At 40.4% G+C, this 24,688-nt stretch overlaps 1 protein-coding gene across 12 annotated transcripts in view; it reads left to right on the top strand.

Moving 5' to 3' along the window:
* Window positions 1-24,688, top strand: part of CCSER1 (coiled-coil serine rich protein 1) — a 1,147,114-nt gene that overhangs the window by 588,027 nt on the left and 534,399 nt on the right. For all 12 annotated transcript variants that reach the window (XR_006175923.2, XM_065596098.1, XM_065596097.1 and 9 more), the window contains one exon: window positions 22,393-22,470. Coding sequence is in view for 11 of the 12 variants with exons in the window: in XM_065596098.1 (XP_065452170.1) it covers window positions 22,393-22,470 (78 nt within the window). In the remaining variant the exon portion in view is untranslated. The remainder of the gene's footprint in view (window positions 1-22,392; window positions 22,471-24,688) is intronic.

Genomic DNA, 24,688 nt, shown 5'->3' with positions numbered 1-24,688 from the left:
ACCCTGTTCTGAGTCCATATAAAGTGTTGGTCTGGTCTCATCCTGATTCAGGAGACACCTCTCTGCCCCCCACCTTCTTCTTGAAGGTGGGGTTGTTCTTAAAATGGTCACTCCCTCAAAATGGGAGTCCCCAGCTCCTCTCGATGGAACTGGGTTGTCAGTTCATCAGTCTCTCTCCTCCCCTACCTGGAGCTGAGTTGTAAAAAAATAGCTTCTCCCTCAGGTGGCCCCTTTTCCCCAGTTACTCCTTAGGCTGAGAGGATTGAGCGGCCAGCCGCCTCCTGTTGGTGCCTGCCCTACTATGAGGGAGGAGGCAGCATTTATGATGATCCCTTTTCCCCCAGCTCATCCCAAATTGGTGGGGTGAGGAGGGAGTCTTTGCCCCACCCACTCTGCAAGGCTCCAGGCTCCTAAAGAGACACTGATAGGATTTTCTCACAAACACAGCTTATTCCCAGGACTTTTTTCTCTGTCCGTATCATCAAGGTCTATATGTACATATATTGAACGTTTCAAAATGTTAGTCATGTGGCAGGGGTGGACTAAGCGCTAGGTACTGCTACCCAATCACACTCCCAAACTTGTATTCCTTTTTTGTGAAACATTTCTAAACTCACCTTTCTTCAAACTCCATATTTAAATTCTCTGCGAGAGAATAAGAACCTCTTGGACCATATCTGAATAACATTCAGACACCTCAAATGAGTATGATATGAAAAGGGAAGAAAACCAGGTTTTACCAATTAGCTTGTGGAACTCATTTCTATAAGACATCCAAGGTTTCAGTAAAAGTCTGGAGATTTATACGGATAAGAACATTCAGAGTTACAATAATGAGCATTTAAAAAAAAAAGAATCTCTTGTATGCCCACACATGAACTCAAACACACACACACACACACACACACACACACACACACACACACACACACACATGATTTGGAGGTGATATAATTTCTCATCTTTCAGAGCAGAGGCTAATATCTGTTTGACTAATGATGAAATTTCCCATATTCCTTAACTGTCCGCTATAGTGTTCCTTGCTGCATCTTCTGAAGTATCTGGTATTGGCCACAGGATACTGCACTAGTTGAAGCACTAAACTGATCCAGTATGGGAATTGCTATGTTCTTAAACTGTTCATCTCTGCAGTAATGGCAGGCATCTATGGCTTTTCTTACAGAAAGGCTATGCCTCTTTTCCCTCCTAATCTTGGGATGAGCCTGTACAACCATATCAAACAGTCTTTTGTATTGGCCTCCAGTGTCTGATAAAGCTGAAGTCCACCCCACCCAAAAACTCCTTCTGACTGCTAGAAGGGAGAAGGAGATTTTCTGTTCTGCCACCCAACCTAGAGTCTCCTGTTTGATACCAGGTTAGGGGTGTGTGTGTGTGTGTGTGTGTGTGTGAGTGAGACTTTATTGCTGCTCTCTCTCAGCCTCCTTGCTGCTGTGTAGGTGGATGGTATCACAACTATTCTTTTCTTCAGCATCTGTATTTTTGGGGGGGCTCCTTCTCCAGTGAACAGCTTTCCCTGCCAGTAGTAGCAGCTGCAGTGAATACTGATGAGACTCTAGTCATCTTTCATTTGGCTGAAGCTCGGGACAGCTCTGAACAGGCACAGGGGCCTTTGTAGCTATTTGTCTGTAATGCCAACCACATAGGAGGCTTAAACCCGGTGATGATTTGGAAAATTTCTTCCTAACATTAAGGACTAGAACTTGTGAGTCTGCAATGTTCAGGGCCTTCACCCAGGACAGCTTCCTGTTCCCCATGGTGAGTGGGAAAGTAGTTTTTTTCAAATCTTGGATAAGTGGTCAGCTGTGTGTGATCAAGGCTGCCATGCTCTGGCATTCCCAATTATCCCAAATGAGTGATGTGGCAGTATCACAAAACATTATTGATAGGTCACTATGGCAGTTTTCCTCCAAGACACGGAATTGCCAACCCCAAGATTTCAATAATGAGTCAGGCCCAAAAATATCGTGAGAACTATGTATGTATTTTTAAAGTTTCTCTATTCTTTTGTTTTCTCTTCTGTTTTTGAGCACTTGCAGCTCATATTTTTCAAGATTTGTCTCTGCAACCAGGAGGGTTAGACACTTGCAATCTCCCAACTCCTGGAACTGGGTCTTTAACAGAACCACTAAATATTTCATTAACTGACAAGAGTTGGCAACACTTTATGTTGTGGATTGGGTGTATCCTGAAACATCTTGATTATCCAAATCAGAGTAGTTAGCAGGTACTTGAGGTATCATGTTTGTTTTGGCCTACCTGTGTTAATAACTGCACTTTAACATTTATATATGGCATTGATTAAAAATGGTGCATTTAATGTTGATCAAATGTGTGTCTGATGCATAGGCATTTGTACTTGCCATAGACCACAGAGTGGATCCCAGTTATTATCTCTTAGATGCAAATGCAACTTTAGCATAAAGGTCATTGATAAACATGACCAATTATTCTTTGTATTTAGGAGAGCAAAGACCAAGTGTCAAATTCAGTCTTTGGATATGCATGCAAGATTCCTGTTTGTACTAAATAATCAAATAACTAACTAATAATTATTGGATTATCATGGAAAAATTGGGGAAGACCATTTAATGCTCCTTAATACTGTAGTCTGATTTTCTGTATTATATTCATTCGCTTCATGCACTTTGGAGCTATAAAATGCTAAATCTTTCTAGCATAAGGATTTTCCATAGCAATACTTTCAGTGCTTCAAAAGTGATATGTAACTGGTATAATTGATTATTCAAATGCCATAATTTGGGATGAAAATATGAGTTTGTGCATCACAAGGCAATAAATGACATTCCTGATACCTTTTAACACTTATTCTATTTATCATTATTGGCTTTTAAGCATAACAGTTATTACTGTAATCCTGTAGTGGCTTGGAATAATTGATTATACTTATTAAAAACACATCAGTTACTTTTCCCAAATGATAAATCTGATATTGAGCTATCAAATTATAATTTATAGGCAATGTAAATTATTCTGATTTGCTTCCTGCTGATTTCTCCCCCCTCTCCCCGATTCAGTTTAATTGAAAGCAAAGTGCATCACCAGACAGGGTGAATAATACATGCAGTTGTGTGCACCTGGGTTTTATGGTTAACCTCAGATGCCCTCACATTAGTGGATTAGCTCACATCAAAAAAAGTAAGTTTAACTATTGTTAGAAGATTACTTCATTGCAGTCACCATATTTACATCAATTAGGATGCTGGGATGGACCTTGTATCTTATTCTTTTTAGTCCAGTGTGCTTCTATTCAGTGCTAACTGATAGTCGTATTTTGTGCTTGAGAGAGAGGAGGTAAGGCTGCACTAAAAATGTATTAAGTTGCTTTGCATTTTCTTTTGTAAGATTTCCTAAGGAAAGCTCTACCCTGTTTGAACGAAAGAGACAGTAAACATGAGAAGAACAGGAGTACTTGTGGCACCTTAGAGACTAACAAATTTATTAGAGCATAAGCTTTCGTGGACTACAGCCCACTTCTTCGGATGCACGAAAGCTTATGCTCTAATAAATTTGTTAGTCTCTAAGGTGCCACAAGTACTCCTGTTCTTCTTTTTGCGGATACAGACTAACACGGCTGTTACTCTGAAACCTGTAAGTAAACATGAGGAAGCTTATAAACTTGATTCTCTTTGTGTTTGACCTCGATTCTCAGGGCCAGCTCTGGCCACAAAAAGAGTTAAAGTTGATTCTGGACGGCTTTAACCTCTGTTACTAACACAGGGTCTTTAATGGACTCTTTCGCTCATCTATACCTATCCTTCACTGTCCTCTGCCATGCCTGCTCCTTGCCCTCTACCCACCCTAAGTTCCCCCTTATACTAAATGCCAGGTTAGTGGAGCCAGCTTACTTGGGTTGATAGGGAGTTCACTTCCCAAATCCTGTGTGATGAAAAGGCATTGGATCGGATTACAGAAACCAGTCCTATAACTTTGTGGAGATGACTCCAGAAGGGCACAAGTAAAAGACTCTATCTATATAATCTTTACAGTGACGTTTTTGGAATCTTAAAATCCCCCAGCGCAACACAACCACACATACAACACCACGAACTAGTGCACAGCCACAAACACACACAACCTCTCACAGCACACAGCCCTCATTTGCCACTTGCACAAATCCGCACAAATCTTGCAGCACAACCCAACCCAGACCCAGCAACATAATCAGTATACACAATAAACCCAAACATCCCTCTCATTTTTAATTTTTTTATGTATATGACTTGATGCCTGTGCGACAGAATGAGTGTGTACTATAATATTTGAGAGAGAGAGTGTGTTAAGTTTTCTGAAAAATCAGATGACGGGCATCAAAGATTGGGCACCCAAAATTAGTGTGCACTTTTGACGTTAGTGTGTCTGTGCCTCAGTTACCCATCATTAAAATGGGAACATTAATACCACCTTACCTCACAGGACTATTGAGAAAATAAATGCACTAATGTTGTGAAGCGTTCAAATAATACAATCATGAGTGCCAAAGAAAAGCCCATGAGGAAATTAATGTGTCTTCAGAGCAAGGTTTGAATACTGTACAGTTAATAATGGATGGGGCCACACACTGAACAATGAGGATAAAATAAAATATTGAATAGCTGCTTATTCAGTGAGCACTGTCCTTCTTTTGCACTGAATTAAGTATAACTGTGGGAGAAATAGTATGTGCTCATGTAATTAAAAATTTCATGTCAATGCATACACACAAGGGGGCCAAATAAAGGTTGCCTGGGCAACCTCAATTCTGGTATTTCCTAACTTCTGAATGCCTGACTTTGAAACATTTAATGTTCTTTTAATGTAGTTGTTTCTATGCAAATATATACAAAGAGTTTTTCATATTTTTTTTTTTTTGGTCTGGACTCTTAATTGACTTTCTGTATTATAGTACATTATTGTTTGCCTTACTGTGATAGGTGCTGCAACATCTTTTCAAAGAGAGTTCTTTGCATACTGTACCTGACTGTCTTGTAAAGGTAGAAGAGAGAAGTGTTGTAATTTATTTCCTTACACATTTAATTCAAGAAGCATGAAAAATCGGTCTCATAAAATATGTAATATGAACTTAGTACTCATGAAAGTAAAGGAGAAATAGCCTGACTAGAGCCAGGAGTAGCATGGACTAGGCTTCTGGACACAGCTCTACTACTGAACATTACTTGTACACCATACAAATTGTTTCAGCACCACTGGTTGTAGGGAATGGAGGCTGTGATGATCCAGAAATGGGTGTAGGTGTTGGAGAACCAGAACATGGGAGTGGATGCAGTGGGAAAGGAAACCTGGAAAAGGGAACTGGAGAAGCATGGGAGGCGAGGAGGCGGGGGGAGAGACAGAGGGAGGGTGGTTGTATTTGAAGTTGAAGGACATTATGTGAGTGGGGGGAACTGGGGGAGCCCTTTGCGCAGCCTTTTAAAACCTGCAAGATTGGCTGTGCCTTAATAGGAAAATCATTCTGTAGGTGAAAAACTGGGATGGGGATGCCACTGTGAGTTAGATGCTTTGTCTTCTAATCAGTTTTTGCTTTGAATTTTGGTGATTGATTTTTCTAATAGTTCTATCTAACCCATCTCAAAAAATACTTAATCATCACATTTTGAGTGACAGAGTGGGCAAAATATGCTTTGATGGTTATCAACTACGAAATAAGTTAATTGAACATGGTGCTCTAAGACAGAGGAGAGACACAGGCCAACTGCTCTTAAGGAGGTGGGAGGTGAGTTGGGTTAGGTAATTTTTTATTGGACCGACTTCTGTTGGAGAGAGAGAGAGAGACAAGCTTTTGAGCTACACAGAGCTCTTCTGGTCTGGGAAAGGTACTCAGAGTGTCACAGTTAAATACAAGGTGGAACAGATATTTAGGATAGGTAGTTTGCACATATTGCAAGGGATCATTCAAGGTGGAGTGGCCCATTAACAACTCTGCAGTCATAAGCCAAAAAAAGTTGGGGGTGGGAGGAGGGTTAGTTGGTTACAGATTGTTGTAATAAGCCATAAGATGTGAAAACATTATCTAAGTTATCTAAGTTTTATTTAAAGAAAATATTTTTCCCTTTCAAAAAGCGCTCCTATGCTAATTTATTTAAGTAAATTTTAAAGGTGTATTTTTCTCCCTATTAATGTTAACTATAAAGAGGTTGTATTCATTTATATTCCTGGGCACAACATAAAAGAAAAATTGGCATTTTATGTGTAAAGGCTTTATGAGGAAATGCTATTCACATCTCTCAGCAAGTTTAATATACAACTCCAGGAAAAAATGCTGACAAAAATGTTTAGTTTGAACTTGTAAGAACACACGAACACACACACGGAAATGCCCTAAGTGAAAGTTGCATGAATCACATTTAACTCTGCCTCTTGTCCATATACATGCTTATCCCACAGTTCAGTTACATCAACACATCCTGTTTCTCAAACACAATGTAAGCTCCTGGACTGCCAGGGAAAGCTGATGGCTGACACCCTGTGTAGCCCCATTGAAGCCTCTGACACAGGGCTCCACCATAGCAGAACACCTTGCAGGATTGGGGTCAAATATAATAATCGTACATGTGTAGTATCTTGTAATACTTTTTTAAAACTTGTACTACTTTCATAGTCATCATTAGAGCTGGTGGAAAACAAAGAGTTCCGTGACTTCTTTCAGTTTTTGCCCTAATCACTTTTTGCTTAAATTTCAATATTTAATTTTTTTTTCCTATCAGTGGTCCAGTATATTTTTATTTACTTTCTATATCACATGCCTCACAGATGACAGGCTATATCTTAATGACTTAGCCAACTGTTCCACATTGACTTTTTAACCAGCAACAAAACCTTTCAGAAATATAGCAATTTTTAACGGCGGTTAAATATGTAGATTACTTGATTGTGAATTTAGGTGGTTTATCTAGTATTTTTGGTATGTACATTTACTGTGTACTTGTCATATAAGTGACTTCCATGAAGTCTGTCTGACACAGACAGAATTGCAAGATGCAATGTATATGTACTCCCACAGTATTCTTGCCGCCAAGTTAAAGAAGTATGGGCTGGATGAATGGACTGTAAGGTGGATAGAAAGCTGGCTAGATCGTCAGGCTCAATGGGTAGTGATCAATAGCTCCATGTCTAGTTGGCAGCCGGTTTCAAGTGGAGTGCCCCAAGGGTCGGTCCTGGGGCCGGTTTTGTTTAATATCTTTATTAATGATCTGGAGGATGGTGCGGACTGCACTCTCAGCAAGTTTGCAGATGACACTAACCTAGGTGGCGTGGTAGATACACTAGAGGGTAGGGATCGGATACAGAGGGACCTAGACAAATTAGAGGATTGGGCCAAAAAAAACCTAATTCAACAAGGACAAGTGCAGAGTCCTGCACTTAGGACGGAAGAATCCCATGCACTGCTACAGACTAGGGACCGAATGGCTAGGTAGCAGTTCTGCAGAAAAAGAGCTAGGGGTCACAGTGGACAAGAAGCTGGATATGAGTCAACAGTGTGCTCTTATTGCCAAGAAGGCTAACGGCATTTTGGGCTGTATAAGTAGGGGCATTGCCAGCAGATCGAGGAACGTGATCGTTCTTCTTTATTCGACATTGGTGAGGCCTCATCTGGAATACTGTGTCCAGTTTTGGGCCCCACACTACTAGGAAGATGTGGAAAAATTGGAAAGAGTCCAGCGGAGGGCAACAAAAATGATTAGGGGTCTGGAGCACATGACTTATGAGGAGAGGCTGAGGGAACTGGGATTGTTTAGTCTCCAGAAGAGAAGAATGAGGGGGGATTTGATAGCAGCCTTCAACTACCTGAAGGGGGGTTCCAAAGAGAATGGAGCTCGGCTGTTCTCAATGGTGGCGGATGACAGAACAAGGAGCAATGGTCTCAAGTTGCAGTGGGGGAGGTTTAGGTTGTATATTAGGAAACACTATTTCAGTAGGAGGGTGGTGAAGCACTGGAATGCATTACCTCGGGAGGTGGTGGAGTCTCCTTCCTTGGAAGTTTTTAAGGCCCGGCTTGACAAAGCCCTGGCTGGGATGATTTAGTTGGGAATTGGTCCTGCTTTGAGCAGGGGGTTGGACTAGATGACCTCCTGAGGTCCCTTCCAACCCTGATATTCTATATGTATCGAAGATTGTAGAACATTGTTACTGCATTGGATTTGAGAGTTAGTATGTGATCATGTAGTTAAAGACTGTACAGTGAGGCAAATGCACAAGAGTCAGAATTAAGGTTATGTATTGGGGTTTCTTCCACTTTTCCCTACCCTCCTCCCATTCAAAAAGGTCTTCATCTTTCCTTAAACTTGACAACCTTAAACTTAAGGTGGAAGCTAAGCCTAGAAAACTTCAAAAATTACTAGAAACAGCCTATACATTCTTAACTACAGCAATCCCTGCTATACCCATTATGCTATTTTAATGTGTGGAACATTCTAGTTTCAACTTTTGTAAGAAGACTCTAAAGGCAGGAGCTGAAACATAGTCTGATTAAAGAATGGGTTGAATTTGTGCAAAGACTTAAAATACTTTTCCGCTAAAGAACAGCGTGTAGTAAATAAGGAATTATCGGTTGAATTTTATCTTGGATTTATGCAGTATGTTGTAGGAGATACATTATAGGAGAATGCAGTGCAACCATGGAAAACATACATAGTATGATGGTAACTAAATGTCATCCTAATTTTGAAATGCCAGCACCCCCTCCCACCGTAAGGCAAGCACCCAATTCCCACCACAAGGCAACGCCACAAAACTTTCCCCTTCAAGAACCACTTAGTGTCTAGAGAGATAACAAATATAAATAAGATTGATAATATTGCATGTCTCCTACTTCTTGCATGACTCAAACCCTTTCTTACACGTGCACGGTGCACTTGTGGGTTGGTGGGCAGACAACTGTGATATTTTAAATAGTTTTGATCTCTTATCACTTAAACTGCGGAAGCAGGAACACTGCAGCATTTTTAGCTGGACACTGAAACTTTTCACATTAGATATCCTGGTGTATTGTGATCATTCAAATCTTTAGACCCATGTGTACACACAAAAAAAAAAAATCCCAGCAGATTAAATTATTTTTCTGACAAATCCATTTAAAAAAAAAAAAAAAAAACGGCCAGGCTGGTCAAATACTAGCCAGGTGGTAACCCTAATTTCCACTGAGTTTTTCTTACATTAAGGAATAGTTTTGTTCTTTGTGCTTGGTAGTTGGAGATACAGATGTCAACATGCTTTCTTTCACTGGGATCTGATTAGGGAATACAAGGGAGTCTTGAGAATGGATTCTCTGCATCTAAAGAAGTTTAAATGACCTGTCAGAAGTGGTTCCATATTGAAATTGTAAAAGCCCTTTTGAGAGCTGATGAAGTAGTGAGATAATTGCAGTCACAACATTTAAGAAGTGTAAAATGGCTTGTTAAAGCCTCAGTGAAATACATCACAATCCAAGGAAATGAAATCTTTTCTGAGAGCTGTTGAGATATAAACATAACCTCAAATCAAAACCTCTTTCTAGTGTTAAAATCTAGCAATATTGCTCTTGATATCTACAGAGGAACGGAAAAACAAAGAACAGCCGAACAATGTAAGGAACAATGTTACTAATGCAGTTTCTGTGTCCAGCTAAAAATGCTGCAGTATTCCTACTTCCACAGTTTAACTAATAAGAGATCAAAACTGTTGAAAATACTGCATTTGTCTGCCCACCAACACACAAGTTGAATGTGTTGTGATTTTAAATTGACTTAAAAATGAGATTTATATCTGGATAGAACTGGTGAGCTGCTACCCCCACCCCACAAGGGATATAGAAGACGAAATACATCCAGCCCAAAATCTTAGCCCTAGGTATGTATGCAAAGCTGTGCATTAAGAGCAGTGGGGTGTGGGCTTTTTTGGTAGTATATCTTGGTAAGTTAGCAAATGCATGAATTAAAGAAAATGAAATATATGAGAACAGACAGTGTGAATTGATTTTTGTTCTAAATATAATATGATGCCCTTTCAAAGAATGCTGTCTGTTCTCCTTACAAAAGTTAAATGAAAGGCATTATATAGACACTGAAAAGCTATTGGGTGTTGTGATGAAGTGGATTTTTCTTTTGAATCCTATGTATGTCTCAGTTTGCCCTGTGCTTTGCATGACTAAGCAGTAGGAGAAAACTAGACTTGAGCAGAAATTTAATCTTAAGAGACATAAGTGTGTATGTTGCCTAGCTGACTGAATGGGCCATTAAAAAGGACTGGCCATGGCCAACCCATATTGCTGGAAAATCCGGAAGACAATGGAAAGCGCAGTCATCAGGACACTGACACCAAGCAATCAATGACCTGGGGAGGAGCGAAGGATTTCCCACCTCTCATCAGGGAGGCTAAGCAGAGAGCCCAGGTTGAGAACAAAGGACTAGGAAATGTGCGACTCTGGAAGAAGCTTGAGCTCTCTCACATCATAGGAACTGACTAGGGCCTTGGCTACGCTTGCAAGTTACAGCGCAATAAAGCAGCCCCAGGTGCCCTAGCTCACTCCCTGTCCACACTGGCAAGGCACCTAGAGCGCTGTGACTCTGCGGCTACAGCGCTGCTGGTACTCCACCTTGGCGAGTGGAATAACGTTTGTTGCACCCTCCGCTGGAGCGCCGCGGCGCCAGTGTGAATGAGGTGTTGCGTTACTGCACTGTGATTAGCCTCTGGAAACGTCCAATAATCCCCTTACGTCAAGTGGCCACTCTTGTCATTGTTGTGAAATCGGCTGCAGGAATGCGGAAATGCCCTTTCAAAGCTCCATTTCAGAGAAGCGGGCTGCTTATCAGCTCTGAGAAAAAGCAAACATTTACTGTTTGCTCTGAGTGAGTGAGAGAGAGAGAGGTGGGGGGAGGAGAGCTGGGTCTGAACTTACAAGACAGCATCCTGACACCCTCAGCACCCCAAAAACCCATACTCTCTCCCCCCACATACACACAACACACTCTCTGTCACACTCCAGCCCCCCCCCCCACCTCCCCATTTGAAAAGCACTTGCAGTCACTTGCATGCTGGAATAGCTGCCCATAATGCACCACTGCAAGTGCTGCAAATGTGGCCATGCCAGTGCGCCTGAAGCTGTCAAACTCACAGCGCTCTACACCTGTAAGTGTAGCCATGCCCTAAGGAAGCAAGTCAGAGGGGGAAACAGGGCCTGAAAATGGAGTTCACTTCAGCTTGGCTGTTGAATTGCTCTGGATTGACGAGAATGGATGATGCTTTAACCTTTTATGTCTCTATGCTAACCTAAGAACTTCGAATGCTATGTTCCAGTTGACTAATAAACCCTACTGTTCTAAAAAGGCTGCCTGAGTGTTGCTGCAAGTGTACTGGGTGAGGAGCATTAGTTCCTGAAGAGTGTATAAGTTTCTTCCAGGAGTGTCTCTCCCAGTTGGACTTGCTGAACAGAGCTAATGGTGTGAAGTAGGAGTGCTGAAACACCAGAGGTTCAGTATTAGGAGGCAGTAAGGCTGCATGGCCTACCCTGATGGAACAGAGACCTGTGGAGGGTCTGGCATGTCGAAGGGGTCTCCAAGAGACTTTTCTAAAGCTGGAGGCACAGCACCAAGCCTGTGGATCCATGACAGGTAGTCATATATTTTTCTCAAAGCATCAGTGAAATTCTTTAAGCCTGGTATTTCTTCCTTAATGTTGTTAGACTAGAAACTGATCAGCTTCCTAGATCAAGCCCTAGTATTCTGTCTCCAACAGTGGCCAGCAACAGATGCTTCAAAGGCAGATGCATTTAAAGAACAATCTGTCCATAGGAAAAGTTTCTTCCTAATGCCAGCAAGTTAGGTATTGCCTTATACCCAGAAGAATAAGAGTTTACATCCTTTGTGTATTTGTATTATATCTAATATCATTGTGTGGATATGTTTATTATTCATATAAATGTCTAATCCTTTTTGGATCCAGCAGAGGTCTTGTATTATGACCATGATTTCCACAGGTTGTTGAAGCTGTCTGTGCCGGGGTGACTTTCATCAGTTTAAAATCTGTCTTTCAGTTCCATTACCTAATTTCCTCCCCCTGCCCCCTTTTTGTCCTGAGGACTTTATATGGAGCGGCAGGACATTGAATAGGTGCTCATGCAAGATTTGGAGATCTGAAAGCTGCTTGTTGGCAGATACAGTGCTGCTCTTTGAGTATGTGTAGACGCTCTGTGTCAATGAGAGGCAGTTCTTGTAGCATGGGGCATCACTGAATATAGTTGCTTTCAATGTTTAATTGTATGTTGTCATGAGACGGTGTTTGCTAATGCATGCTTTGGACAGCTAAGATGTCCCTAAAACCAGAGTCCGAAAAACATAATTGAATCTTGCATGAAAACAGCACTCAAATTTGTAACCAAACAGAAAACAGAATCATTAGGGAGCGTATACCATCAAAGTCAGGGCAGGGTATTCTGGTCCATGAAGGATCAAAGATTATCTTTAGCCATAAGATTATCTTGAGATAGGCCACACTGTTTCCTCTAAATGGTGTTCTATTGGATGGAGTATTGGCCTGGGACTCGGGAGCTAAGGCTCTATTGGTGGCTCTGCCACTGACCTGCTGAATGACATTGGATAAGTAACATCACCTGTGCCTCAGTTTCCCTGCCGGTAAAATGGAGATAATGATACTGACCTTTTTTTAAAAGCACTTTAAGCTACTGATGATCAAAGGTGGATGGTATTACAATCATCATTATTATTTTATTAAGCATGAGAAAATTGTCACTTGGACAACAAAATGTTTGCAGGCTTTGAAAATCATCAGATATTATTTTAATCAACTAGCTGACTGTCTGTCTGCTTCTTGAAAGGAAGTTGAAATTTTCCCTTACAAATTAATGAATGCACAACTGGAGTCTTCAATTAGATTCCAGCTGCCATGAGAGATCTACACAGGCAAATTCTCAGGATGCTTTTTCAGGTTTCCAGTATGGTTAAAACAAAAGAAAGATAAGAAATGAAAATCCAAGCCATGACAAAGTGTAACAAGTGAAGGAAATGCTGTTCATCCCCTTTCCTCCCTCCTGTGAAACTAAAATTCCAACCTGACAAGGCAGTAAATGGTGTTTGTACCTGTTGCTGAGCCCAAGGGCCAGGGAACTCTTCTCTTATCTAAAAGATAATTAACAGAAATGCTAGGTAACTGAGAAGTGGTTATAACAATTTGTTTTAAATGAGCTGTTTTCTAGAACATGTGCACTGTTGAAGTTTCGCAGCTCAGTATAGCTGTTAGTTACCACCAGAGCTTGGCCTGTGCCCCAAACAGGGAGGGATAGATTTGGGGCAATTGACTAGGAGTTCTCAGATAATTAAATCACTGGGAACTTCCCTGACTGATACCTGTGTGGCAAAACAAACAAAACCCCTCTTTTCTACAAATGCCTCTATGGCAGAGGGCCTCCTCTGTCTTCCTGGACTTTCTGTGGCTCTTCTGTTTTATACCATTAGTGTACCATTGTATTTCTTTCTGCACAAAATAGCACCCCCCCTTCATGAAAGGCCTAATCCAAAGCAATTAAAGTCTCTGTTGTCTTCAATGGGACTTTGGACCATTTCCCTAATAGACACTGCTATGACGATAGGTGGGCAAAAAAATTACTGACAGCAGTAGGTTTGCTTGACCCTTTCTTTTATCTTACATTTTGGTGGTTTGGCTCCCCAAATAATGTTAAAAATAATCAATGGAAATGCTAAGTATTGTGGATAGGATTTTCAGAGGCGCCTAGGCTTTGAATTTCAATGGGATTCAGCCACCTACTCCTTCAAGTTCCGAGCCTCTGTCCTCTTTTTTGTATTATCTAAATTATTGTAAAGTGGGATTACTCGAGTGTTCCCAGGATCAGGTTCTAATAGTATATGACTGACCAATTGTTTAAAATATACTTAATAATTAGAAACAAATGAAATAGATGGGATTATAAAATGAATGAGCCCTTTGGGTTAAACTCGGATGTGGTTGCGACACATGGCAGTTTCCTGCATATCCCTGGCAAACTTTTCATATTAAGTTGAAGTCCATTGTTTTAAACAAATGGTTTATGCATGACCATGTTCTGCTGCATAGGGGAGAGTTACCACATCTCTTCCAGGAACTAGAAGCAGTGGGTGGTGATCAAGGCAAATCAGCCAGGTGATAACCACCACAGAAAGGTACCATCTTCTGACAGGCTGACACATACTAGTGCAGTCTGGATTCTTCAAATACCAACAGACAAAGAAAGGCTTTTGGGATAAATAGCCTGAGTTTAAACTGACTCAGGACATTCTTTCTGATCCAGCAAACTTATAGGACACCTTGTCCGTGGCAGAGGTAGGGAGCAATTCTTCATGGGAAAGGATTGGAAGGACTTGTCCTATTAAGGCTCCATAAGACTGATAGATGACATCTATAGTATGCCACGTAAGGTTTGTTTGGTTGGTTTTGGTTTTTGTTTTCTCTGTAATGCTTTCATCTTAAGAATAGATGTGCTTGCTTATAAAGAGCTGTGTGGTAACTTATAACTGTAGGCCATTATGCTATTTATAGTCTTTGAAGAGAAAGCAAAGTGCAGATACTGGCCCGTTGAGGCAGTTTGGTTTACTAGAAATATCACAATGTAGGCAGAGAACTGTGCAGCCAGAAAAAACCCTGGTCAGGAGGGAGAGAGCTGTAGGTCTCCACCCAAGAGTGGCAGATGGGTCAGCAGCCTGATTGGATGCACTCGAGGGACTGTGGAGAGGGAATACAGATGTAGTTGCCCAGGAACTGTGATAGTGGTAATAAACAAACATGTACACATTTAAAGGAGACACTAAATTCTTTGTCTTTGCCTAGTAAAGGAGGTTTTGGGGAGAATTAATCAGACAGATGGCGGTGAGGGAGAATGAAGTGACTTTTTATTCTTCATTTAAACTTATCTGACATTGCCTGTGAGGATTTATTCCCTTTATGCAACACTCATTCTAAGTTTATCTGAGAATAAGAGAATTAAAATGTTATTCAACCTTCAAGAGGAATTTGAAGTTGACACTATAAAGATAACACTGGCATTCCAGAAATTTTATGTGGTGTTAGAGTACATGCTGACCATAGCAACTTTTTTTTTTTAAATCTAGGCAATTTGGGATATGACCATGCTCAAATGAGAAAAAGTGGAATTATTGTTGTGCTCCCAATCCTCAAATAGCAGAGCCGTGCTTCACTTCTTACCCCTCCTGATCTCTGTGGAATTTCCTACCGTCCGTCCAATGCTTCCCTCTTTCACCTGATAAGTTCTGTTTCCTTCTCCATATCTCTGCACTCCTGATGCCCACCTAAAATTCCACACCCCCTTCCGGAGTATCCAACAGAGCCCCAACAACCATCTGCCTTCTCTGCCCTTTAGACCACCACAAATAGTCTGGATGCTTTTCAGGTTTATAAGCATCAGTGTGGTGTTTATTAGGTCCCCTCTACCCGTTCATCAGTACAGCTTTGTGCAGCTATATACAAGTGGACATAAACTTCCCCCTGAGTCCCTTCTCTGGAGAGGGAAAGAAACCCCTCAGCCCTGCCAGCCTCTCCCTTGCACTTCCTTCCTCTCCTTCAACTGTGTTCTCAGCTGATGGGTAGATTGCTCTTATTAGCTTATCCAGCCCTCTGCCTAATTAAGCCATTGAGCACCCATCTCTCAATTTAAGTCCACTCCAAGTGTGTAATAGCTAGTACTTTAGTGACCAGGGTGCTGGGTCAGTTCTAGGCTCCTACCACTTGGTCACATCCCCCAAGACACTTCCCTGTTACAGCGGACTTTGTGAGTTCTGTGGAGACTCAGAGCCACTCCTTCCTCAAGTAGGGACTGACTTGGGGTAGGAGGTTTCAGTAACTGACCTGGTGAAAGGCTGGAAGAACAGCTAACCTCTCTGGCTTCTTCAAAGTGACACACAGGAGCAGCCATGGGATCTCCTCTCACTCCAGAACAGAGTTTCAGAGGAACAGGCTGGGGTCAGTTCTCTTCCCCATCCCAATCAGGAGGAACCTGGGGAAAAGGCTAGATAATCCTGTTTGCTGGAGGAACTGAGGTGGTGGGTCAGATGGACCTGTTGGCTATTGATGGGTGGGTGGAGAGACCTGTGAAAGCATCAGGGAGATCAATTCCTAATCAGCACAATAGAGCAGGGATCAGCCTGGGAAAAGTTAACATGTGGTCTAGTACCCTCCTAGAAATGCTAGTATGATACATAGGCTACATGACCAACCGTGAGTTGTGATTAAAAATATCTATCTTAAAGAGCAATCATAAGGCTGGGTTAGTGCTAGAAAGATTCTGAACAGCTTGTTCATGTGTTTATTACAACCAGACTGAAATTATGCCATCTTCTCTTTTGAAATTTTTATATTGGCCACAGTTGATTTGAAATTACTTCTGTCAGAAGTTAATCCTCAGATTTTCAAAAGGCTTTTTTTATTGTTCTGCAACTTTTTCCTATCAGATGCTGATTAGATTCAACATCTAGACTATAAAATGGTATTGAATAGTATAACCTATATTATAATACAACTAAAACTATCACCCTGAAAATAAGTTCAACACTCCTTCACTCCCCCTTTGTAAAAAATATAAAGTACACAGACTGTCTTCTCCTTTCTTCGGTTATTATCAAGATTTATTTGTTCTCTGGCTCTAATATCAACTGAAGATTTTCTCTGTCAGTATTAACTTCTTGGATCAATATATTTTGATACTGATCTCAAGAGAAGTCAGTGTCTGCCCACTATCATAGCACTTTTTACTCTTATGGAGAAGCAGTTGTAACAAATTAAATTGCCTTCTTTTGGTGGATGATACAGAAGACATTGCATGTATTTTATGGTACAATTAACCAAGTCTGGTACATTACTCTCTTCTTACAGAAGATCAGATTAAAGGCAGGATTGTGTATCTAGAGCAATCCCAGTTTATGAAGTCAGGTAAATCTGTTTTCATTTATAGAACAGGTGTTGACACAGTCTAACCAAGGTTGGAAAATGACTAATGTTTTAAAGAAATGCAGCCTTTACAATATGCGCCTATATATTGCTGGTCTGGTAAATTACTTTTAAACCATTGAACATATATTATCAGAATTGAATGTGCCTTATCAAGACTTTTTTTCCCTCTCTGATTTATTTTGCCACATACCAAGGCTCTGCATTACTCCAAGCTGAAATATTTTGACTGTCAGAATGTTGGAGGAAATAGTTTGAACTATTGTAAATAGCAGAATTGTGTAGGAAAAACATGGAGGACTGGGAGGATGACAACAAACCTAATAGGGATATCACTTTGATCTGATTAGAGAGTAGTTTGAGGCAACGTATACTTTTGAATTTCAACGCTACATGACACACACAATCAAAAGAGACCTTACTGGAGTTTATACAGGCTTTGGAAACTGCTGCATACTTATGCAGCAAATGCAATGTGCTGCCAGGAGTTGTGTATCTTAAGATACATGACAACACGTACAAAAGCAATATATGGCATGTATCCTTTGTTAAGAGGAAGAGCTCTTGACAAAGTATTTTGGTAGAATTTTTATTTGTATATAGACCAAAAAAACAACACCCTATGTTATAAGCAACGTCAAACACAACAATTAGGAAATGCCAAAATTAAGGTTGCCTGTGAACATTAATTTGACTTTCCTGTTCATATGCATTATGAAACCATCTTTAATTATGTGATCATGTCCTGTCTTTTTCCTCTGCCTTCAAATCAGCTAGCTTCCTCTATCCACAATGTGTGGGTGTAGGCAGGAGGATCATGGAGAGATGGGCTCCCTGTTCTATGGTCTGGGGCCCAGGCTCATGTCAGCACTGAGCACCTGGAAGTAGCCGTTAGAGGGAAAGTTTGGCTTCACCTCGTTAGGCCTGTGCTGGAGTGAGAGTGCTCATTTATACCGTGAGATTGTCCATATCCAGTCTGTTCAACACTAGGATATGTGAAGGGCTTGAACATGCTAAGTGAAAATGGAATCTTAGGAAATTTTAGCTGCTACATTCTAAGTCTATACCGAGCATATGCAAATGTGACTTTTCAAAGACTTATCACTTGGTTAAATTTGGGTGGATTTCCATGGGGATGGCAAAGGCTACATCCCTGAGACATAGCTCAAACTTCAAGTCTTTTTTTTAAAACTAACTTTTACAAAACACTCAAATCACAGTAACCCCTACTGTGTCATCACTTATCAACAAGCATTCCTAACCATCTTAGTTGCAATGCACTTCTATATCAAAGGTACCCAAATTCAAGGTTTTCATCCACTTACTTCCTTCAGTCTCGATGTGTTGACTCTTTCCTTCCCTCCCATTCTGATGAGCAAAAACTGCAAGCCTGCTACTAACATAGGACCCTGTCTCCAGAAGCCCAGCTTATTCAAATTAACCCTTAATTATTTGGTGTTCTATTTTATGAATTCAGGGTGACATGTGAGGTCTCTACCAGGAGCCAATAGCCCACTGGTCCACCAGTCATTGCAAAATGTATGTACGGCTAATGTTTAAAGAATTATGTATCTGCACTGAAAACTATTTTCTCTAAGGTGTGTGAGTTTAAAGCAGGTCACCAGAAGGTAGTAAACATGCTCCTGTCAGGTACAAAGGGAAAGATACTTAGCTTTCTCTGTATAGTCATGTGTATATTGTGTATTGTACACTTCACAATGGAGATCTATTTGCATTACTGAGCCTGGTGCTAATGAAAAGATTGCAGAATCACAGGAAAGAGAGAGGAAAAACTGCAGGAACAAAACCAAAATACCAGGGATGGTGGTGTCTACTTGAGTAAAGACAATGGGGGGGTATATCTGGGGTTACTGAGGTAGATCCTGAATCTTTCACCGAGGAGACAAACTGCTAGCGTGTCTTGTTTTATGAAAGCAGGGTCACAGCAAGGCAGATTGGAAAACACTACAAATACTTTGGTGATCTAAACTTAATTAGGTAGGATAGTGTCTTGTTAATTGAGTCTAAGCTCTAGAATGTGTATTAAGATTTGGTTTTACATGTAATCATTTATTTTCCATAATTGAACTTGCTACTTTTCAAATCTCTATAGTTGGCTAAATAAACTTTAACTTGCTTTCACTATAAACATATGCAAGTGCTGTGGGTTAAACAGAGAGATCATCTAAGATGGAACTAGTAAGCGGGGGGGGGGGTACTGTTCCTTAGGGGGAAATGGATAGATGAATTCTCTGTGTCCAGCGTACCAGGGACTGAACACTCCATGGGGATATTCAAAAGGGCTTTGGGGGTTGGAGTATGCCTCTAGTGTCCTGCAGATGATGGATAACAGAGCCTGCATATGCTAAGAAGCTTGTGTTGCCTGAAGCTGGTGTAGTCAGGGAGGTCACACCTAGCGGACACAGACAAGACTTACTTATACTTAAGGCGGGTGGTGGTCAGGTGCCTCACAACCCTGCGTACCCCCAAGAAGTGACACAATGAGTCCCTGCTCAGTTTTCTTTTACTGTACTAGTAGTAATAATTATTAATAACTTAGGAGATGTAGGAAAACTGAAGTTGTATTTAAAGCTTTGTGTGAGTTAAATTACTTGCAATATATTAGTCAACATGACACTGCGATGAAATCCCAAGACCATGATAATCCAAAATACATTGAAGACGAACAAATGTGTAAGTGCTTTATTATTAAAATTGCACACACAAACAATTTTTTGTATTAAAATTAAGAAATTCACAAACAACTTTATTAAACATTAGTAGAGGTTGCTCTCATCAATCAGTTAAAACATTAACAAAAATAGACACATGAAGATGACTCAAAGCTTGCAATGTCAAGTGCTCTGAAGTTAGGAAATGGCAGAATGAATGTTGCTCATACAACCTAAATTCAGCTGCATTACCTGTATACATTATGATACAGACTTCAGTTATGTGTAGAAGAGACTATCTGTGACATGTTTGGTGTAAGTGACTTGCTCAGCATCATGTGGGAAATTGGCGTTAACTCTTCCTGCAATTCACTCGTTCACTGCACACCTTCCAACTTCTTCAACAGATAAGTCAGGAGTCCTACAGACAGACTCCTTCGGTACTCAAGTCCAATTCATCACCAGAGCACATCTGTCCCATGCACTGAATGAATGAGGGTTCCTGTTGGGGGAGGGAGGGGAAATGATGTCATGTAACTAATGGCATACACATAAGCGGGCCAAATTAAGTTGCATAGGCACCTTCATTTAGGCATTTTCTACATTGAGAGCTCAACTTCACAATCTTTTTAATCCTTAACTTTGTGTTTCCTAATTCTTTCTTGGTGAAAGCAACCTTGACTAACCGTAAACAATGCTGACATGAGACTATCTGTGACATGTTTGGTGTAAGTGACTTGCTCAGCATCATGTGGGAAATTGGCGTTAACTCTTCCTGCAATTCACTCGTTCACTGCACACCTTCCAACTTCTTCAACAGATAAGTCAGGAGTCCTACAGACAGACTCCTTCGGTACTCAAGTCCAATTCATCACCAGAGCACATCTGTCCCATGCACTGAATGAATGAGGGTTCCTGTTGGGGGAGGGAGGGGAAATGATGTCATGTAACTAATGGCATACACATAAGCGGGCCAAATTAAGTTGCATAGGCACCTTCATTTAGGCATTTTCTACATTGAGAGCTCAACTTCACAATCTTTTTAATCCTTAACTTTGTGTTTCCTAATTCTTTCTTGGTGAAAGCAACCTTGACTAACCGTAAACAATGCTTATCATAATTCACAAACAAAACAGTCTTGCTCAAATAACGTCAGAAGTTTGTGATAAGAGCTAGAAAGGGAACCCAATTGTGTAGTGTTGTCTAGGTAATTCACAGATAAATTGATTTAGTTTCAGGCCAGTTGGCTGTTTCTGTGAAAACAGAAGTGGGTCAGGAGATGTCAAATATGAAGTCCTCTCTGGTATAATTTCTCACAGAAGTTCTTGATATGCACTGAGAGCTTCAAGCTGCAGTAAGTGATTCTGACAAATATACATTTATCAGCCACAAAGGAAGAAAGGGGTGTTTGGGCATTTTAGGTTGTATATGCTTCCCTTCAGGAAGGCAAGTTGATGGTCTCGTTCAAAACAATGTCCTCCTCTCCCCTCATCCCCCGTAATTGCTCAAGAAACTACCATTTGTTACTTACTATCTTACTTGATTCTCTGTTGCTGTGAACTGCCATATCACCATTAAACTTAATTTACATTAGTAGAGATATTGGCCAAAGTTCCTAACTGTGTAAAATTATTGAGATGATTGGAAAAGTTCATGACAAGGCAGTTCCGGCATTCGGAAATATTTATTTTTGACCCTACATTAGACTATACTCGAAGACTACCCAGAAACTGCAGCTCATGCAGAATGCAGCTATCAGTCTGCTTTTTCAAGTTTCTCCTGCAGCCCACACTATGCCTGCTCTATAAAGGCTCCACTGGCTTTCAGTTCATTTCCAGCTGCAAATTAGAATGGTGGGTTGAGTTGTAAAGTTCTTGATGGTATGGGCTTTATTTATATTGAAGACATAGTGCCTTCAGCAGTTAAGGTAATTTTGGAGCGCACAGGTTGGCAGTCCTCATATTTGTATGTTTTGGGCCAGGGGAAACTCATTAGAAGGCCCTCAATTTGAATTTGCCTGGTCTGAAAGAGCTAGTTTCTGGTGACTTTCAGGGTATCTTGCAAAGTCGATTGTATTTATTTACTTAAGCTTCTAGAGGGGGAGTGAGCAGAAAGTCTTTTGGTTTTGCTCAAGGAGTTTTTATTGCTATTAGTGACATTGTGTCAGTTTAGATTGATTATGGTATGTCTGTATAGTATTGTTCACCTAGAAAGTATAAGCTAGATCAATGGAGCTACACAGGTTCATACCAGCTACAGAATAGTATTAGTTACTCCTGTGCTTTATACCAACCTTCTTGACATTCTTCATATAGTTTTTCTTTAATTTTGATGACTTGGCAATTAAGAAAAAAATAATTCAAACCAGATTATCCACCTTGGTTTGTTCTATATGCAGCCAGGGCATTTGATCCAAATAGTTCCCTGATATTCTTCTCTAAATGCATATATATCTGTGTGCATATCTTAATAGCTTATTCATTGTATTGGGCGTTAAGTCAAAATGTGTGCACGGGGGGTTAATTTATCCATAAGTGAAGTATTTAAATTCTTATCTCATTTTAGAGAATATAGTATAGCTTGCTAGTAATGGTTAGATTTAACATATGAGGTGTTTCTTCTTTTACTTCTCTAGATGAAAAATTGAAGCAGCATCAAGTAGCTAAACTGCAAAACACAGTCTGTTCATGTCCCAAACTGAAAAGTGTTAATACTAATGTGTTTTTTTTTCTTACAGAGTGCAGATATGAGTCCTGCCAGTAGTACCGCTTCACTTCCCGTTAGCCCACTTACTGAAGAGCCAGTGCCTTTCAAGGTAAAGTGAATTCATTGTAGAATAAATATTTTATGACTGTTGGCTTATTATGTTGTGTTTTCTGCGAGGTGCCCTTAATAGCAATTCCCTTTTATTAAATTGGTACCAGCTGATATCTTAGCATTCTTCTGAGCAAGCCGGTAACATCATAGCATGCACGTGAGAAGACATTGTGAAAATAAAATGGTTTGATTGTAGGAGGATTATTTTTCTTCCAATGATCAAGGTTAGAGGTCTAAACGATCTTTGAAAAACAAACAAAATATTTTGTTTCAGTCTACTAAGGTTGTGATATGTTTGTGATATCTCTGATATTTTCCTTTTATTTCTGCTTACTTTGTTTCAATTTAATTTATGCTTTTTTACATCAATTTACTAATCCATCACCATTAAATCCTCTGTCCAGAAAACAGTTTTACAGTAGATCCATTGCAAAACACTTAAATCTGATATCAGATCATACTAAATATGCTTAGGAACTTTAATTATGAAAGAAAGTAACTTTAAAATATTACTTCATAAATGTATGATTGGGCCAAAAGTAGTAAAGAAATAAAACCAATAACTCTGTAGAAATGAGACAGCTGAAATGGGGCTAGCATGGGTCAACTGCTACAGTTCTGTAGCTAAATCCAGCTGATTATAGCTAAAGGTGCTTTGGAAAGCAGTACTTGAATAGCCTTTATCATGTCACAGCGAGAGTGTTCCTTTCCATCATATAAGTGAGAATGGATAGGTGTTTTTGCTTAGTCAAACACATTGACTCCTTGATGCAATTGATTTTGGGTTGCCCCCAGCCACGTGAAGAGAGTGGTGACTGAATGACAGCTTTAACACAAATGATCTTTACTGTGCTTGGGCATGAAACTAAAGAACATATACTGAGGAGTTACTTGAACAGTGGCTTCAAGGCACCAGGAGAAGATGGAGCAAGAGAGAGTGCTGATGGTTGACTAAAACGGTTCAAACATGGTTGCTTTTGCTGGAGTTCTGAAAATGGAACTGCTTCTTCTATGGGTTCTAAGATTTGCTCTGCCTTCACAACCCAGATACTTGATAGTATAAATATTTTTGCATAAAATGCACTAAAACACTGTACTCGGTGTTTGAATCCACTCTTTTTTTTCCTTAGCAAAGGAGTAGGGATTTAATGGAAACTGGGACAGTAGCACACACCCATGCAGATCCTAAGCTTGGTGCAGCTGATGGGTCAGTTTGCCATTTACCTTGTCCTGGTTTCTGAGACCCAAAACAGTCCCAAATTATTGCAGTTGAACAGCTTCTTTAATCTGCACCAGTGGGAGTGGCCTGCTGGCACTGTCCCTCCCCTCCCACTAACATCCTTCTAATCTGAGGGGAATCCACAGCTGCCTGTTTCAGGTGTTTTAAAGCGCCCTTTGTGCTGTTGGAGCTGAGGGCACAGCATCAGGACCAAGAATTGGACCCACATTGCAGAAACAAAATTCAGTATATTAAATGTTAAACTCCTCATCGAGGGCCAGATTCTGTTATAGACCCACTGAATTTGTCAATCCTTCCCAATACTCTTGAAATCCAATGAGACTACTCACAGAGCAAGGTACTACTCAGCATGAGTAAAGGTGAGAATCTAGCCCTAAACAGTTAATCTAGTCATTTAGGACTAGATCCTCAGCTGATATGAATCAGCTGACCTCCACTGACTCCAAAAGATTTAGGCCAATTATAGTATAGTGCATTAACTTTGAAAAGAAGATGGTGTTTGAATACCTAAGACTGGCATGTAAAAGAGCCAAATAGTCAGTGTTGTTCCAATAAGTAGACTTAAATGTTACTTCATTTTACGCTATATGCTGTGAAAATGGTACAAGATACTCACAATAAAATCAGCATATTTTGACTGCACCTATTTATCACTGGCACCTTCTTTCATTTCCATTCACTTTTGAAAACAGGATAACTACTTTGTTCTGGAATTCATGTACATTTTGAGGTCAGGCACAAGAGAAAGTCAAATACATCTGACAGCCAATGCCATTAAGTAGAAATAAAGTAATATAAAATGCAACAGTTTTTCTGTTATTGCTTCCTGACTCATTCCAAGAGAAAGCAATATTGTTCCAGCAGTAATGTGAGTGAGCGGTTTTACAAGCTATAGCCCTTTCCAAATACTGTCAGCATGTAATATTGGCTTTTGATGACAGGCAATGTATTACTCTGGCCAGTGCAATCATAATCC

This window comes from Chrysemys picta, chromosome 5 (assembly GCF_011386835.1).
Source record: "Chrysemys picta bellii isolate R12L10 chromosome 5, ASM1138683v2, whole genome shotgun sequence".
Classification (NCBI taxonomy): domain Eukaryota; kingdom Metazoa; phylum Chordata; order Testudines; family Emydidae; genus Chrysemys; species Chrysemys picta.
The sequence above is the reverse complement of the archived record's forward strand: the minus strand, read 5'-3'. Positions and strand labels throughout refer to the sequence as shown.